Source organism: Penaeus vannamei, chromosome 3, assembly GCF_042767895.1.
Source record: "Penaeus vannamei isolate JL-2024 chromosome 3, ASM4276789v1, whole genome shotgun sequence".
Taxonomy (NCBI): Eukaryota; Metazoa; Arthropoda; class Malacostraca; order Decapoda; family Penaeidae; genus Penaeus; species Penaeus vannamei.
The window spans coordinates 43,188,478-43,207,828 of record NC_091551.1 but is presented as its reverse complement, the minus strand read 5'-3'; the positions used below and the strand labels follow the sequence as shown (position 1 = coordinate 43,207,828).

At 34.6% G+C, this 19,351-nt stretch overlaps 2 protein-coding genes across 10 annotated transcripts in view; one reads left to right on the top strand and one right to left on the bottom strand.

Moving 5' to 3' along the window:
* The first annotated feature begins 313 nt into the window (after positions 1-313).
* On the top strand, positions 314-7,092 carry Nle (notchless protein homolog 1). The gene is made up of 14 exons (XM_027364715.2): positions 314-455; positions 2,290-2,382; positions 2,491-2,614; positions 2,866-3,014; positions 3,338-3,483; positions 3,755-3,864; positions 4,022-4,177; positions 4,425-4,532; positions 4,818-4,950; positions 5,233-5,370; positions 5,596-5,713; positions 5,925-6,028; positions 6,278-6,404; positions 7,034-7,092. Exons 1-14 carry the CDS (start codon positions 445-447, stop codon positions 7,044-7,046), a joined length of 1,530 nt encoding a protein of 509 aa, XP_027220516.1. The 5' UTR covers positions 314-444; the 3' UTR covers positions 7,047-7,092.
* Positions 7,093-11,908: 4,816 nt separating this feature from the next.
* Positions 11,909-19,351, bottom strand: part of LOC113807916 (alpha-1,3-mannosyl-glycoprotein 2-beta-N-acetylglucosaminyltransferase) — a 28,703-nt gene continuing 21,260 nt past the window's right edge. For 5 of the 9 annotated variants that reach the window (XM_070145568.1, XM_070113249.1, XM_070145577.1 and 2 more), the window contains 8 exons: positions 18,480-18,620; positions 17,783-17,992; positions 17,383-17,521; positions 16,538-16,642; positions 15,982-16,213; positions 15,666-15,756; positions 15,364-15,534; positions 11,909-13,099 (listed from right to left, as the gene is read on the bottom strand). In XM_070145568.1, the coding sequence (XP_070001669.1) occupies positions 12,986-13,099; positions 15,364-15,534; positions 15,666-15,756; positions 15,982-16,213; positions 16,538-16,642; positions 17,383-17,521; positions 17,783-17,992; positions 18,480-18,620 (1,203 nt within the window). In that variant the 3' untranslated portion in view covers positions 11,909-12,985. The remainder of the gene's footprint in view (positions 13,100-15,363; positions 15,535-15,665; positions 15,757-15,981; positions 16,214-16,537; positions 16,643-17,382; positions 17,522-17,782; positions 17,993-18,479; positions 18,621-19,351) is intronic. The other 4 variants (XM_070145583.1, XM_070145592.1, XM_070113235.1 and 1 more) reach the window with 4 other exon arrangements.

Genomic DNA, 19,351 nt, shown 5'->3' with positions numbered 1-19,351 from the left:
TGTATTCATCATTTCCTCGATAAAAGTGTATTAAATATTGGATAAAATATCTGGCTCTTGATATAATTGGTGAAAATTGTGATATATGACATAGTAATTGTTGAAAAAATATATTACACGAGGAATTTTCGTGTGTAAATAACTACCGAAACGCACGTGTTGTCAAAATGTAAACAAGACATCTTTTGAATTATATTTAGGTGGTTGAAATAAGGCGTTGTGATGATTAACTATCAATACAATATAATTAGCTAGTCATATTGATAATTAATCTTTTACTTCTACAAACTATTCAGGAATGTTACAAAAATTTAGAGCATCTATTCTTCGGTAAAGTGTACACCCTAGTCAGCTGTTGATAGCAAGCTTCAACACGCGAAAGGCCAAAACAAGAATTTTGTCTCTACTTATAAATACTATTTACCATTCATTCTCTCACAAAATATGACAATGGAGTAAGTACTCAAAACTCATTTTCTTTGTTATACGATAGCATATAAGATTTTGCATTATTCTGCTCGTAATTACACGTAATATAATCATTTGCAGTGTTCTCATGATCTCACATTTAAGTATAAAAAACTAGACAAATTCTTAATAATGTAAAGATTAAAAGAATTGAAATGCCTTAGATCGTCAGGTCTGGTTACTAAGTCATTCAATCTATCGTTCAAATCACGTTTGTTAACATGTAACCATATATGTAACCATATATGTATGTGGTAATATTTTCTTATAGTTCTGCCAAATGGATCGAAAGCCAGATTGGAAAGTTTGCTGTGTGTGGTGGGTAAATCCGCTGTGCACTTGGTATCTCAGCTGTGGTTCTGGTCGTGCCACTTGAACAAATTCTTTTCTCTCAGCCGCGCCATTTAGTAATTGGAGGCTTAAACACGCAACTGTGAACTGGGAATTCCTTGAGTTGAATCCAATGACTGGTTAATTGGACCAACGAAACCAGCAACTCTTACACAGCTTCGCATTTTTGTATTAATCTGTATGTGTAGCTGCGTAGTTTCTGCTTCTAAACAACAACTCTGCCGCGCACTTTGCAAAGTTTCCAGTCTGGCACAAAAGATACCAGGGAAATTATGGGGTAAAACATGAATAACATACATGGGGCTGCTGCTCCCTAACCCCTGGAAAACAAAGAATCCTCCACATATTCATGGCAGGAGAGAGTGTCAGACAGTCTTGGCAATGGCACTCCCACATGGTGGTCATATACTCTCACCTGCCATGTATAAATGGAGGATTCTTTGTTTTTCTAGACTGGGTTGTGAGGCAGCAGCCCCCCAGGGGGATTGCAGGGGGCACAGTCCCCTGCATTAGACAATTTAGCAACAATTTCTATATATTTGGAAACTAGAGAGTGAGAGAAATCCAACATTACCAAAGTTATTATGATGTGTTAGGTGGAAATATTAGATAAAATTACCATGTTTGTAAATTTTTTTTTTGCAATAGAAATTAACTTCATAACAGGAAATTAAGAGATGATGCTTGTAGAGTCGGTATAGTGAAGCTAATGCACAGGGGATAAAGCTTCCAGTCTGAAGGGGCACAGTAAAAGCTGGTGAAAACATATAGTTGTGCTGCACTTTGAACTTTTTGTCTTGTTTGTCCAAACAATTTGTTAAGACATGGAGGATAATGTGGCCACATTCAGAAACTGCACTACAGTGCAACAGTACAACCAGGTTGAAAGTAAACATCCATATTATATTATACCAGTGTCTTTATTTTATATACTGCATAGATTTCTTAACTACTCAGATGCATAGGTAGCTTAGTTGCAGCTATCAGATGCTAAAATAAGTTTTGATAACAATAAAAGGCCATGTAATTACCTACCATCATTTTATGGTTATCTGCAGCTGTCTTTGTTTACATAAAAATTATATTGTCACTTCTTGTCCTGCACACCCGGCTGCAGTGATGAGTGAGTTGGAATTATAGGGTTCTAAATGGTCAAAGAAGTTCCGAACGCAGAATTTTCTTTAGCGTTATTACTCTTCAAACTGTGTTGCAGATGTGTAACTGCTGAGAAGTCTAATTACATTTCAAGATATTTGATAGATAATATATGTGTATATTACTTTAATTGAAATCTGTAATATTTTAACAAGTTAACGGTATACACTTTACTGCCTAAGTAGAGATATCATTTTCCATCTTTGTTTGCATACTCAAAACTGAAAAGACTTAAATTGAATGGAAGACTTGTCACATTAATCACATAAATATCTTCATTATATATTTGACATAGATTTTTTGTTTCCACAACAGGGTAGGAGTCAAACGCAGCTTTGAGGAAGAGTTCGCAGAATCTGAAAAGATGATGAAGATTGATGAAGGAGGTGGAGAAGATGAAGAAGAGAAGTAAGAGGCTATAAGTACTGTCACTTTCTTCTACATTGATTTTTTGTTTATTTTTTTCATTAGGCTTTGTCTTAAATCTTTAAATGCCTAATCCAACTTCTGCTTCAGAACTCTTCAGGTATTGGCACAGTTTTGCTCCGAGTCAGGCGAGGTAGCAGGTCCTCCCATTGACTTGCCGCTAGGTCTAGGGAAGGAGAAACTTCAGCTCATTCTTAATGCGCTTCTAAATAAGGTGAGAATGAAGTGGCATATCCCTTTATCGGGCAATTAAATACATGTATGTATATGAGGTAATTAAGATGTGTGCCCGGTAAAGGGATATTGTTATATGAAGTTCTTAATGAAGGTCTCTGCTAAAGGGGAAAAGAAACTTTTAAGGAAAGTGAATTCTTTTAAACTTTTTAACACTGTCATCGTAAGTAGTTATGTGCAGATTGCTCCTTTATCTTGAGGAAAATGGACACTTTTCCTTTAAAATTTCAGGAAGAGACTCTACCATACAGTTTCTTTGTGGATGAGAAAGAAGTGACAACGAGTTTGGCAGCAGTTGTAGAATCTGAAAAGGTCGAGGAGAAAGTACTGACAATTCTCTACCAACCCCAAGCAATATTCAAAGTTAGAGCTGTTACAAGGTAAGTCCAGAGTTATATAAAGCAGTTCCTTGATATAATTGAGAAAGTTCTTTTCATGATTTCCTTATATTTTGCTGAAAGATATATTTTACTTTATTTTTATCCATATTGTCATGATTTCATGTTTTTATTTGTTATGACCTGGTATGGGTAGAATCAGTGTATGATTTAATTTTAGATTAACCTCTTCCTCAAATAAATTTTCTTGCTGTGACCCATAAGTAGCTAGGATGTAAGTAATCTATGATAATTTGTCTCTCTATAAAGAATAAATTTGCACTGGATGGTAGAGTTTATTATTGATAATATATTTTCTTCTTTAGGTGTACATCATCTTTGCCAGGGCATGCGGAGGCAGTGTTGTGTGCATCATTCAGCCCAGACGGAAGGCATATGGCTTCAGGTTCAGGAGATACTACAGTACGCTTCTGGGATATTAACACAGAAACTCCACATTTTACTTGCAAAGGTAACTAAAAGGTATCTCAGTATCTTAAATAAGTTTGATTAGATTTGAATGTGGTATATGTAAATGTATATTATCGGAAAATATATTTTGTTTAGGGTGTATTCCCTTTCATGTCATCCCTTTTGTTGATTTTTCAATATATACTAAAGATAATGTTAGTTCCTTTTGTTACTATATTTTTTATGTATTAATAATTATCTATAGTTTGTAAATATGCTTAATCTGTAGATGCCAGATCCTCATCCAAACTTCCTATCATTCCAAAATTTAGGGCATCGTCACTGGGTCCTCGTTACTGCATGGTCTCCAGATGGGGAACGTTTGGCTTCTGCTTGCAAAGGGGGCCACATCATCATATGGGATCCAACTACAGGGAAACAGGTAGACTGAAAGTTTATAAACATTGTTTGGCTTTTAAAAGGCTTTAGAAATTGGCATCTACAAAAATAGAAATATCACCTGGTGGTTATTGTATATGAAAGCTAATTGTAGACTGCACAGAAAAAAAACAGAGGTTCATGTTGACTATACTCTTCAGGTAGGGCGTACACTCCTCGGCCACAAACAGTGGGTTACCTCTCTCTGTTGGGAGCCCCTGCATCTGACATCCAATGGTCAGAGTGGGCGTATGGCATCCGCAGGTAAAGATGGAGATGTCAGAATATGGAATACAAGACTTGGCACGTGTGAGAAGGTATGTGTGAGAAAAAATAGTATCTTCACTTATAGTTCATCTTTTTTATGGTTGTTGCTGTAATTCCCATTGATTCATTTGAATTTTTTATTTTTTTTTTCTTTCTTTTCTTTCTTTTTTAATTATCAGTATTAATAGTAGTATTCATGGCATAACCAATAGTTATGCATATTTACTTAGTATGTGTGTTATTTTTCTTTAATTTTTTCATGGATTTACTCATCTAAATGTGGTTGTTTCCTTGCAGATTCTTTCAAACCACACAAAAAGTGTGACTGCATTACGATGGAGTGGAGAAGGACTGATCTACTCTGCCTCTCAGGACAGAACTATCAAAGTGTGGAGAGCAGCTGATGTAAGTTCTTTTATTACTACTTAAAGCCATTCTATTTTATATAAGATACTGTACTGATAATGATATGTATATCTGTGTGTGTGGGGGGAGGGGTGCACAGGCTAAAGTAATGATAGTGCAATATGGAAGGAAAAGCGTATTTGCTCAGAGGCACCTTTTTTAGCTTGTAAAGCAAGTATTGTTTTTAAAAGGATAGGACTCCATGAACATGTTACTTTATATTATATATTGTAAGCTATTTAATGGCAGGCAGGCTAAATTGTTAGTATGCGTTATTTTCTGTAGGGTGTCATGTGCAGAACACTTCAAGGACATGGCCACTGGGTGAACACACTGGCTCTCAACACCGACTATGCTTTGCGCACCGGAGCTTCTGATCCCCGTGCTCTAATGAAGGCTAGACCGGAATATGTCACAGGTGAGGACTACTGAAGTTAAATTGCAATCTATGATTAATAGTTTAGTTTCTTTGCCGAGGGTGCTAAGAATGTGCTAAATGTTTTTCTGTGTTTCTTTATTCCCTCTCTTTGAAATTTCTGTTTCGTTACTTTCATCTGATTTTTATTTTCTTAGAGCCAACAAGGACCCAACTTTTTCAAAACTTAGGCAAGCATATATGATACATATTGTATGCTACATGATTTTCAGAGATGACAAAATTATTATAAAGAAATTAACATCTAATATTTAATGAAATTAGCTGAAAATAGGCAGGAGGCTGCTGAGAAGAGATATAAGGAAGCCCTAACCACGGCAGGAGGGGTAGAGCGACTAGTTTCTGGATCTGATGACTTTACGCTGTTTTTGTGGGAACCTGCAAAGGAACGCAAACCCATTGGTGAGTTTGCTGATTTGACGTTATCATAGTATTGATATTTGTTATGATATTAGTTGTAGATGTATGATATACGATTTATATTGTAATTTATTTCCCCCAAAAGGGAACTAAGTAAGTGAAATGACGAATTAGATAAAGAGAGAAAATATATACATGGATTCATTGCTAGCAATCTGTTTTTTCTAAGAGAAAGAATACTATGATTAATCCAGTTATTATTTTCAGAACGCATGACTGGACATCAGCAGCTGGTCAATGATGTAAAATTTTCTCCAGACACAAGACTCATCGCATCTGCTTCTTTCGACAAGAGCATCAGAATCTGGAATGGTTTGAATGGAAAGTAAGGGCAAAAGAGATGTATCAAACCCTTGTAGAATAGATCAAATGAAATATTGACAGAGAAACCTTAATTTTAACATTTTGAATGAAGGGGTTCATAGGAAACTATATTGATAGAAGTTATATGAAATCCTGTGTCAAAAAGGATATCAATGTATAAAATAGATGTGAAGATGTTTTAGAACACTGTAAACTTGTCAACCTCTTCACAGATTCATTGCAACTTTACGAGGTCATGTCAACGGTGTATACCAGGTGGCTTGGTCAGCTGATTCTCGACTCCTAGTGAGTGGCAGCAAAGATTCGACCTTGAAAGGTACAGTATCTTGGAATATTTATTGGCATTTGCAGAATTTACATGAATATTTTATAATGAATCTTTGCCAATTGCTTCTTACTTCCTTTTATTAGATTTTTAGCATAGTAATTTGACATATTTATGTATTCATCATTTATACACTCTGATATGTAAAATGATTAACACTTATTCCGCTAGTCTGGCAGTCTCCTATTTCCAATGTAAAGAATTAACATCATGGTTTTTCGTTTTGTTTCATTTTTTCAGTATGGAGTATGCAGACAAAGAAAATGGAAATTGATTTGCCTGGTCATGCTGATGAAGTGTACGCAGTTGACTGGTCACCTGACGGAGAGAGAGTTGTCAGCGGAGGGAAGGACAAAGTGATCAAAGTGTAAGTGTTAGGATAAAACATGTTTAAAATGCAGTGATTAGTATGAGTGTAAGGATAGCAGAAACTATTCTGATAATGTTCTATGGTAAGTGTTAAGATTATTGAATAATCAATATACAGGGCCAGGATCAGAATACTAGATACTGGAATAGCATAGAGTGCTTTAAGTTTAAGTTTAAGGGTATGTAGATAGTGCAAACGGCATCATGACCGAGCCGTGAAAGGAAGACACTCCCTTTTACTGCCAAAAAGTATTAAAATTTATGTATGTCTAAATAAGCTGAACTTGTAATCAGGGTGTGAATACAAGGATATGTGAACTATAAAATGCTATAATAAGTGTAGGAATTAGAGAATACTAGAAGTTGTAGTGCTTTTTTTTTTTAATTGCATAAAATGCTTGCATTGGTCTTTCATCAATACTGACCAGATAGAACTGATAGCACTGTGAATTGGGCAAAATAGGTTCTGATGTTTGATAGAAATGTACGGAAAGGTATTGGTGTTGAAATAATGAACTTCCTTTGAGATTAAGCTATTTCTGTTGGCAAATATTTGTATGCATATTACAAATGAGAAATGGTGCATACATATTTATTATTTACATTCTATTTTTTTGTTTGTTTCAGATGGAGAAGATAAAACCAGTGATCTCCAGAAGCACAATAACAAATAAAAGTATCACATATTCACTTTTTTTTTTCATTCATTTTATTGATAGTTACTGGAAAAAAATGCACATGATAATTTATAAATTTAATGAGACCTCTTTATATGGAATGGAAAGAACATTAATAATACTGTTTTTTGATAGTTTTTTCCTACTTCAACCAAATAAATGAAGAGCCCTGTATTATGTTGCAAGAATATCACACAATCATAATTACTTTTCATAATTACTTGCAGTCAAATAAACTTTTACATAATCAGTTGATCAAGAATATAAACTTATCTTGAGTCATCAGTTTGCCATTTCACGCAAAAACTGTTTAGCCTCAGGAAAATATTTGCCGGTCAGTTAATAACCACGTATCCCGATGTTCCAAATTAGACTCAAGCTTTAGTTCGATGGTCCAGGTATAAAGCTAGTAATTATACCAACTGAGTTTAGTACACTTTTTACAGCATGTATGAAAGCCCTTAAATGATAAAAAATAATAAATATATAAGGCAGTTGTAATTTCCTCCACAATTCAAGCATATATTTTTTTTTATTCATTACTCTCATAAATCAAAAAGAATTTATGCTATTTATTGAAATGAAAATATAACTCATTTACAGTAAAGTAAAGTCAGTATTACATATTACCTATTCCAATAATGTTTGATAAAAAATAGTAAATGATCAAAATGCTGCTGCTTTAATGTTAAGAAAAAACTATTATTATCATCAACTTTATTGTGGTATTTCATGACACTTGGAGTTGAATGTATGAATGACTTCCAAGTGTTTTTTCTTCATTTTTTCCTCATTTTACAAGAAAAATGATGCAGGACATCACACCAAATTATGGGTACCAAGAAATGCTAGGTTAAAATACTGTCATTCAACGATGAAACTTCATTGCTTTTCCTACTTTACAGAATCCAAGACTAGGTTCCAGTACATTTTCAATATATATACAAAAATAAAAAATGCAATCTTCTTGACTTGCAAATAAATAATACATTTCTAACATTCCTACAACATCTGAGCCTTACTGGTGATAAAGGCTCCCACTTGAAGCTTCCCATGTAAGGCAAGAATGCAAGCATCAATATCAAAAATGTAAAATTCAATTTTTTTTTTTTTTTTTTTTTTTATTGTTCTTAGAGAGCTCCACAAACCATGCACACCAGTGGCTTTTTATGCACTGCTCTCTTTCTCTCTGCATGAAATATATGTATTGTCTTTATTCCTACATTTCAGAAAACTAAGGTGTCTTAGAGCAGACGGAGATGGAAGGGGAAAAGCTAATCTTATATACAAAAGGTATATAATATTGGAAATCTACAATCCTAATGAGATATAAAAAGTGTAGATCTTGAGTTGACAAAACATAATAAACAAACAAAACAATAAAAATAGAAACAGAAAATCAAAATAAAGGAAAGAGACAAACCAATAAAATGGCCCCAAACACCAAAGAAAAAGTCCAAAACCTACTTAAGCAAAGTACACACATGAAATTTAAAATTCTGAAATAGGCTTGAACATAAAAAGGTAATAAACTAAAATAAGGAATGACAGGTTATCCTTTAAAAAATAATAAAACTAAATAAATAAAATACAACCTCAGTGCGAAAGTGTGCATTTCCTTAGCACAAAATTAGGTAAAACCCAAGCTTTGAGATTTGGCATGGTTTTAAACAACAAAATTTTAAAAATGCAGTTACATAGAATAAAAAGCGAAAATATAATTTACATGGGGAAAGCAGTACATGTTCAGTAATACAATTACTGAAGCGTATCCTCAAAACCAACCAATATATGGAAACATATGACACTACTTAAAAGAAGAAAAATACAAAGAATTAGTAACACATTATCCACACACGACAGACAAAAAGGGAGGGTATAGACAGAAAATTATTTGTAACTAAAATGAAAACTCAAGTCCAATACTAGGACAAAACGTTGCATTACAAACAAAATGTAATGTTACTTACAGAGAGGTCCGTATGAAGAGAGAAAAAATTGTTACAAGGAAAAAATATACATAGATCTGCTCAGTAACTTTAACAGAAATAAATAATGACATCTTTGTAACTGATATGCTATAATTCAGAAGAAACAATTCTAATATATATAAGCATAAGCTTAGAATAATTAACAGTATGAAACAAGTGCTCAATATTATTTGAAACTGTGAAAATATATACACTAACACTGTCGACAGCAATGATAGTCTTGTATGTCATCCTAATAGTTGCAGAAAAGCATTTCATTTAAAACTGTCTTAGGTAAAACAATTACTGAAAACTGAACTTATCTTTTGTTAAATTACATGCATGAAGCATAAAACTCAGTGAAATATTTCATTACACCATTATTTTCATGGTTAATATTCCTAAACTGATAAAGGAGTAATAAGATATAGTCTTGTCCACAGTCATATGAAGCAAACTATTTTATATATATATATATATATATATATATATATATATATATATATATATATATATATATATATATATATATATATATATATATATATATATATTCCTTCATTCATCATCAATTACATATAACTAAAATCAACTATTAAAGGTGAATATAAATATAAAAGATTAAAAAAGCACCTGAATTATAGCAGATCTATAATCAAACCAATTATGCTATCATACTAAAAACACAAAATTAAAATGTCAAACTAATAAACGTAATTAATAAAGAGAAAAAAACTAGATTTATTTTGCTTAACTGGCATTTTTTTTCTGCAATAATTTCTTTCATTGCACCATTGTGAGCATCCGTATGACCACATCTAGTCCTTTGAATTCACAAAATAATTTCACTTCACACACATGCAAATACAAACACAGACACATACATACAAAGGTCAATATATATGCAATTTACATTATCAAAATGTGATATCAATGACCTTTTCACAATGAGGAATCGCAGCAATGCTAAATACCAAATTCCTTACTGTGCAAAAAGAAAGAAAAAAACATATATCCAATACCAAACATAAATACATTTGATATTTAGTAAGCATATATCATAATAATATCACAATAGATATTCTTTTTTATCACATGGCCTCATTAATCTTATTCAAAATCCTTCATCATCTACACTGGCATATAAAAATGCATGGTTCTCTGTATCTTTGCATTCCGACAAGGGAGACAGTGAGAGTGAGAAAAACATTATAAAAACACCAGTGTTAATTTAAGTACAACAAATGTTTAAAACAACAGAATAATAACAAATATGATTATGCAGTCAGGCAGTTTGGTGATAAACTCACAAATGATAAAGTAATGACAATGTTATTCAGCTAATGAATATGACAGATTTATACAGATGTTTTTTCCCCATAGGTATCGAATCTCTTCATTATGCTATCCAGTACAATACCTTAGCAGGAACTAGGACATTATGTAAATTCACTCGACAAGCTCCCCTGATGTTCCCAGTTATTCTGAGTAGCAATCACTGATGAATGTTCATCTGTATGATCATATGACTTCATTAGTTTATCTTTTAATTCGTAACTTCTTAATGCACCTATGAAAACAAACCCTGCCACCCTTAACCCTACACCCCCTACAACCAATTAAATTTTCTCATTAATAACACAAAAATTGCCTCCTCCATTCCAACTAGGTCAATTCAACAGAGTTATCATGATATGGCATCACGTTCAACAGTTATAAAGCTGCATTTGAATAATACTTCATTAACCCCTTGAGATGGCATTTTCTTGATTTTTGTAGAGCTTGAATTTATGCTCCAGAAAATATATGTCTTGTGCTAATAAGTGACACAGTTACCAAACAGGGGGGAGGGAGAGGGAGAGGGAGAGGGAGAAAAAGGGAGAAAGGGGGAGAAAGGGAGATGAGGGAGAGAAATGTTTGTGGAGATGTTTTGCACTATGCATTACAAGAATTCTCATTTTATACTTACTCCATTAACATGTCAGAAGAGGTGGCTGGTGGCACATGTGCAATTTGCTGAGAGAGGAAGATGGGTGGGACGGTGGGGGGAGAGAATATTTTCAAATAGTGCCAGAAATATTTACTCATACTCGCTATCCCCCACTGACAGTGAAAGAAAAAGCAAGAAAACTGCCGGCCAGACTTTAAAAGGCTATCAATTCAGCCTATATTGAATATCAAAGGGTATTCTAATCATACTAATTAATATGTTACCATTGGACTTAAGGGTTTAACTGGAGAATAATTTCAGGTTAAATAGGAAACATCATCATCTAAAATGCTGCCTGTCTTAAAAAATTAATTTGAGCATTTGTTCACAACATATGCTTTCATTTTACTGATTTTTTCCGTCAACAAAAAATCTTAGGATCCTCTTTTGATTATGTGTCTATCTTGGTACAAAATCAAAAGGAAAAAAACTAAATTATGTATAAAATGCTTTAAGCATTTTATCAGTCCTGAACTGCGAATATCATTGCTAATATGATATCATCAAATGACAAAATATAGTACATTTACATACAGTGAAAGTATCATCGCTCCCAGGATTTATGCCTCATATTACCTCAGATCTTCTCTTTCACCTAAAAAATCAATGTACAGTATTAAAAAATGTGAGAAAACACTAGCACAAAATATAGCTAAATTAATAAGTATAACTGAAAGTAGAAGTAAAGAAAAAAACAGAATAAATAAATAACAAATCAACAAATATTAGTAATAAATAAAGCTTTGATCATGAAAAGAGTCTAACTGCGATGAAGCTGACACCAAGATTATCAATATTACGACAATGATGACTGGTTTTCATCCTGGGGTTAGAAGGAATAGAGAAAATAAGGAAAATGAGGATTATATATATATATATATATATATATATATATATATATATATATATATATATATATATATATATATATATATATATATATATGTGTGTGTGTGTGTGTATATATACATATGCATATGCATATTTACATACATATATTAAGGTTAACCAAAAGATAAAAATTTAGATGCATATACTAAATACACAAATAAATGTTCAGATGAAGCTTTTGTAAAACATTTTACAGAATTTGATTAAAATCATATCATGCACAAAGCACAACTTCTTGGTATATATAAATTAAGTGATATAATATCCTGCTCTGTCGTAATTCACATTACTGGCATAACAAGTATTTCATGACATGAGCATCTGTCATCACCCTGATATGAGGAAAAATGTTATCATCTAAATTATAGTGACTGTCAGAGACAGCTTTTATTCAATGAGACAAATCTCTCATCTTTTCAGGTCCATTCATTCTGCATAATGCATATGAAATCTAAAAAACAATACAATATTCACACATTACTTCTCAGATCTGTGATGTCATAATTTACATGCATAAATAACAATATTTTCCTGGATGTAACTCAAGTTTTAAGAACTGATTTTCACTTACTGAATATTTTGACAGATTCACTGTCAACAAAAATATTTTTCAATTAAAGTAAAAATCTTGTTAAAAAAACGCTACAAACAATAATACAAAAATGAATCAAAATAATTTTTATCATCATTGTGGTAAGATAAAACAAGAATTATTGAAAACTCTCTAAAACTTTTCACACTACACTAACTCCTAAAACAAATACAAACAAAAAAGTGAATTCCACCAGAGAGGAAAGAAAGTGTGAAAAACTGATACTGTTAAAAATAAATTCCAAATGATATATATATATGTATATAACAACATGGGTCATCTATAAATAAAAGATTCTTATAAATTCTGCACTGTACAAAAATGAGGATGAATCTGCATAACAGTTATCGGTAGCAGGTAGTCAGTCTGCAATGAGGACAATGTCTCTACTACAAGGCTCCTTAGAAGTTGCCTATCACTACCTTCCACGACTTGGTTTTGGATAACTGCCGCAAGCTGCTAGCTCCAAGAGGGATTGTAGCCTTGCCAGTTATTGCCCGGTGCAAGGAATATTCTGTTATTCCCGTAAAAGAAACTGATTACTCCCTTGTAGCCTGTTCTTGGTACTCCAGCCTGGAAGAAAAGTATGAGGGAAAAAATTAATTAAATGTTATGAAAGATGAAGAATGCAGTATGGGGAAAGGGAGACACAGGGAGGAAAAGGGGGGGGTGAATGAATGAGTGAATGAGTGAGGGGAAGGGAGGGAGAGAGACTGAAAAAGGAAAGAAAGAAAGAGAATGTGACAGCAAAAAAGGATGATGGAAAGAGAATGATGAAGAAAGAAAATAGGGAAAGAATGGAGAAGGAGAGGATGGGGTGTGCAGAGAAAGAGGGGTAGGGAGAACTTAAGGAGGAGGAGGATGGATAACGGGAAATAATTTGAATGTCGTAGGTAAAGGTGGAGTGGAACTTTTAAATTGTCTGATGCAACAGGTAAAGTGAAAAGGAGGAGTAGGCATCAGAGAAGTGGTAGAGATTAGAGTATCTGGACTTAGACTGGGGTAGAGGGGGAGTAGAGGTAGGATGATTCAGAATAGTGGGAAGAGATACTGGGGAAGATGCAGAGACATCTTGAGAAGATGGGAAGGGAACAGAGCGAAGGACTGTTTTAGAATTGGTAAATAGAGAAAAACTGTGTCAGCGTGCTTCCTGTCTCTGGCCTCACATAGAGTGAGGCCTAGTTTGAATCTGTGAACTGCTACCTCACATTCGAGTTTATAAGCAGGGCATTTCTTATAAAATACATTATGGAAGCCGCCATAATTGATACATGTACATGACTGTGCAGGGCAATTTGAACAGTCGTGACTCATAGGTTGGTTACATATGAGAGCAGTGAGCTGTGGGGCATCTGTGTTTGGCTGGGTGGCCAAAACACCAACATTTCTGACATTGACGAGGAAGGGGCCAACATGGTCAGACAGGGTAGGACTCTCTACCAATATAGATGTCATGGGGGAGGTCATGTCTACAGAAGCTAATCTTGGCAATAATGGTGCAAGACAGGCTGTCCATGGGAGGAATAATCACTGTACTGCCACTGCATCATAGTCAACAAAGCAGACCAGTAGGTCATTTTCACAGTCTGACCAGTTTTAGTCGAAGACAGGACAATCAGTCTGGGAGACAGAATCAGTTCCTGTACAAGTACTAAGAGAGAAGTGAGATTCGGCAGGAATAGGTTTGCCAGTGAGGTCAGCAAGGGTAGATAGTACACAAGCTTGTGACTTGTATGTATCTTTCACAAGGCATGAACAACCAGGACTAATGCAAAATAAAAATTGCTTCCTTGTTCCTGCAGACACTGTTGGAAGAGAAGAGATTACTCAAAAGGTTTGCAGAGGTGGAAGTAGCAGAAGGTCAAGTGCAGGAGGAAGAAGGGGTGGTGTGGGGTGAGGGGGGGAAGGAGGTCAATATGGTGAAGATTAGTGATGAGGGGGGGAGGGGGTATTCAATGAAGAAGACTGCATACTTGGAAATGAAATGGAGAATGTTGAGAGAGAGAGGAAGGGGTGCTTTCTAAAAGTTGAGTAATGACCTGGGTGGGTGGTTTGGAATGGATAGAGTTGTCAGTAGACATCAAGGAGGGGATATTGGTAAAAGTGGTTGGAACCATGGTCAAAGGAGAGGTAGGAGTTGGAAAATTTAGATAGGCTATATGATGAAGGGGAAAACCTTAATGCCTGTAATAAGGGTAAAACATCATCATTATTGGCCATGGTGACCCCGAAATAAGTGGTGGAAAGAAATGACCCCTCAGGGTCCCCATAAAGGGTAAAGGCTAGGCAATTAACCAAGGGGATACCACGCCCATGGCTCCCAGAGGCCGTTCATAACTGACACAATAACAGCCTTTCATCCATTCAACACAGCTCTCACACTTTAGGAAGTGGACAGAAGAAGGGGATAAAGAAGAGAAAGAAAAGGAAGGGAGGAGAAGAAAAAATCACACAAAATTTCGAGGCAGGGGTAGGGGCCCAAGGTAGGGGTAATCTCCTTCATTAGGCCCCAGTCTCCATCTCCTAGGCCCCCTAGGGACAGCAATGACAATGGGGAAAGACTGAGAAAAAGAATGCAAGAAAGAAAGGAGAATGAATCATAACAAGACAGATACCCTCAGAATATGACAAGACAGAAACAGGGATTATATTTTTTGTAAATGTTACAGGGAATATGAAAATGACGAGGGAAAAGCAGCAGCATTTTGCCACTTCCACTATGGTGGAGTGGCAATGGCTGTAACATGCAGACCTTTAAATATCTATGAGAAGATACTATTATCTCATGTCATCAACAGAAACAGTCATAACAAATGATTATATATATACTATTTTACCTTGAAGTCATCCATCAGGCCAAGTGCCTTTGCAGTCCTCTTGAAGACATCTTTTGTGTGATAAACAATTTTGTACTTAACACCTTGGGTCAAGCGACCTGACTTGACCTCTGTCAAACTCACTACCTGACTATTCTGAACTTCTTTCTCAAAAGCGGGGTCATACTGCTCCTGTAAAAGGTGTAGGGCAAATATGTTTAATTGTATCTATGTTATGATGAATGCTTGGTAGTATGTTAGATAATAATATATTTTGTATATACAACTTTTCATTAATAACACATCAAAAGCAAATTACAAACCTGGTGTAAATGTGAGAGGTTCAGTTTAGTAAATGGCACAAACACTTCATTTAGATGTATCTGCTTCAAATGTTTCTCATAGAACAACCCGCTGCAAAATATTGAGAAAAGGGCATCAGTAAACTGGTCAAATTAGTATCATAATAGTTCCTAAACTATTACAACTAAATGATAAAACTACCACGTATAGACTCAGTAGCATAATTAAAGAGGATTTCAAATAAACAGATCTTTCCAATATCATCTCCTGTCCTAATTGTCTACCTCACCTAGCCTTTTTACCACATAAGCAAATAACCACGACAGTACAACTTACTTGCTGACACCCTTCTTGCCAAAAGTTCGTGTCCGCGAGACTTCAGGTCTGATACAGGCTCTGTTGGCTCGCTGCTCCGGTGCACGAACCCAGTCATCCCAGTATGACCGAGGCCACTTTGGCCCCAGTTCGTCCCATAGTTCCTTTGTCATCATCCACCCAAGTCCAGGGAAGAAGTCAGTTCGATAGAGAATGCTACTCCCATTCTTAACATCTACAAGGCCTGCCTTTCCTGTTTTGGAAGAGATAAGAATAATGCTATAAAAAATGCTTACTCTTATATATCATGGTCACATTTACAGCAATTGAAAATAATGGTACATAAATAACAATTACTCAAAAGTATACTATTCTACTAATACACAAAAGTGGGAAATAAAAAAAGAAATTACTAGTATTTAAGGAGGGCTAAGAGTGAAGTTAGACTAATATGAATTCATTTTCTTCATCAGAGAAAAAAAAAAGTCATTACATGCACTGACATGCACAGACACACAACACTGACCTTACCATAATCCAAAGCCCTTAAAAACAAAAACAAAACAAGATAACTTACCATTGTCATTCCATGCAGACACACACCACAGTGTTGGGTCTGATCTTAAGATTGGGTAAGTTGCAGAGAAATACTCGTAGAAATCGGGAGCTACATCCAAATCATCTGAAATGATAAAATGACTGATCAATTTTTTCACATATTATGGACACTTGAATACCCTCAGGATATTAACATATTTAAAATACTACCCCCCAAAAGCTCCTATTCTGTATTCTTTACATGTTGTCACTGGTTATTTTGGTCACATTTTGACATTCATGTCACTGCATGAATTAAAAGACAAATATGGACATTGGAAAATTGCAAAAAGCTAAAAACACTCATGCAAAATAACATAGCAACGAGGAAGCACAGACTTGTTACCACATGAGTCTTCATGTATGCCTGTCCTAGATGCTGCACACCCAGCAGAGTGGCCGCTTATGTAAATCTAAAGCCCAAATTTTTATCCATGTGATTGCCATGAAGCAACCAGATTCAAGGGGTTAGATGAGGTTGAATTTTACTTCAGGAGTAGTCTAAAGTCTAGACAATGCTACAAGGCAGTGAATACATATATACATGTTATGTATGAGGTCTAATCATGTTCCCTAGAACAAGTTCATAATTGCTCATGGCATCTCAACATGTCATCCAGCAGCAGTGGGTTGAGTGCATCTATAACTATAGCTATAACTATAACTATCTATCTATCTATATGTAAACTGCATCTCTAATCTGATCTATTGCTAAATCACCTTTACCAAATTCAAATTCCAAATTTTTTTTTTTTAGCTAACAAAAACATAGCAATCACAGTAGGCTTAATCAAATTCAAACAATGCACCTAAAAGCACACTTACCCTCTACTATAATTACAGCCTCATAATCAAACTTCTGAAATATTTGGTTCAGCGCCCATTTATAATGCCGTGCAATAAGGAAATAACCCTTAAATTTTCTTTCCTTCAGCGGCACTTCAATGTCACTCAGGTCTGGTTGCTGTAATAACAAAAAACAATAATATATCATTAGCTAAAAAAAAAAATATACAAGAAATCTAATATATATATATATATTTTTTTTCCTTCTTGGAGTAATCTCTGTGCATAAGCAGATAAGATAAATTGAGAACGTAGTTTCTGTCAAATTTCTGTTAAAGGCTGACAGTCAAAACATTAATAAACTTGATTTTCTCTTGCTCTGTTATTAACTGTCCTTAATGTCATTTCCAGAACTAGACAAATAAAACACAAAATGAACCTGAATCAATGAAAGCTGATCTCCATATGACTCTATAGTTTCTCTTGTAGGCTTGTGGCCACAGTCTTGCGAAACTATTATAGGGAATCGGTCCTGGTCTGGTCGATATTTCAACAGCAAGTCTATGGATCTTCTTACAGCTGCTTCACGATTACAGGCAATGAGAAGAATAGGAAGTACCGGTCCGTCCTTAATCACTCTGAAGTCATCCTGTGAAATGGGAAACGAGTCAGTTGAAGCAGAGAGAGAAAGAGATTGGGAGAGAAGTAAAAGAGAGGAGAGATAAGTAAAAGAGAGATAAGCATAAGCAGCAGAGCTTTATATTATACTTTCAGTGTTGTATCTTTGTGTGTGCTACTCACTACATAAGCCACTATATCCACTGAAATGAAACCTGAGTAAATGTGAAGAGGTTTTGTATTTAATTTGCCTTAGGAGGTACCACAATAGGCCTAATCAGGCCTATTGTGAAATGATCACTTACCATCAAGAACTGTCCAATGGCATAAAAAGCCTACACCAGTTTTACGAATACCACTCATTCCTACAACACAAAAAAACTTCGGAACTTCTCGGGTTCTGTACTGTTACTTGAATTATATGCCATTATGAGAAAGAAGAAATATTTTGTAACCTGTAAATACTTTTAAAAAATTAACATTCTACTACTGATCTTAAAGGCTTTAAAGGTCCTAACCTCCTCATTACTAACATGGTGGTCTTCCTGCTGCTGTCGCTGTAGTCCCCGCAGCTTCTCTAGGAGTGAGCTGTAGAACTTTGACTGCTTGCTCAGCTCATCTTCGAGTTTGTCTAGCTGCTGGTTGATGTTATGGGACTTCTGTAATATAGTGTTCCATTTTTTTCTTCTTTTTTTCATCTATACCTATATTTACTCTAGATATTGTTATACAAGAAGAAAGAAAGGTCATTCATATACAATAATATTCTTCCATTCAAATACCTGCAAATATACATAGACACACACACAGGAACATATGATGAATATACATACAATATCAAACTGTAAACAAGACTGCATAAATTACCTATTTTTTATCTAACCTAAACAGGAAGTGTACTCTCTCTCATTCTCACTCTCACACTACCCCCCCCCCCCACCTCATATAAACATGTATATGCATACAAAAGACTTCCGTTTAAGCTGTATAATGTCTCTGTAATGTTGATGTTGTTATTTGTACTCTGACCTTTACACAACAAAAGGTTCTACAAAATTATAGTATTTTATTCGAGAAAGAAAAAGCAAAAAGGCCCAAAAATTGAATCAATAAAATAGATAAAGCATAAGCAAAGCAAATAACAATAAAACGCAATAAAATAAAGCAACAAGAAAAAAAACTGAAAAATAATCACCTAATTCAAAAAAGAAAAGGGTAAAGAAATTCTCCAACTCATGAAGTAACAATATATAATAAAAAAAAAGACTTCCACATGCATGCATCTTCCAGGTAAGTACAAGAAAACCTTGCAAAGAGGACTGGCTCCACAAGGTATTATTAAGATAAACAAGATTAGTAAATCAAGAGGTAAGACATTCTTCCCCTCCTC

Bases quoted from the DNA above. Each gene is read 5' to 3' on its own strand.
- Nle (XM_027364715.2), top strand. The intron at 4,178-4,424 runs GTATGTGTGAGA...GTTTCCTTGCAG, and splicing joins GACTTGGCACGTGTGAGAAG to ATTCTTTCAAACCACACAAA. The intron at 6,029-6,277 runs GTACAGTATCTT...TCATTTTTTCAG, and splicing joins CAAAGATTCGACCTTGAAAG to TATGGAGTATGCAGACAAAG.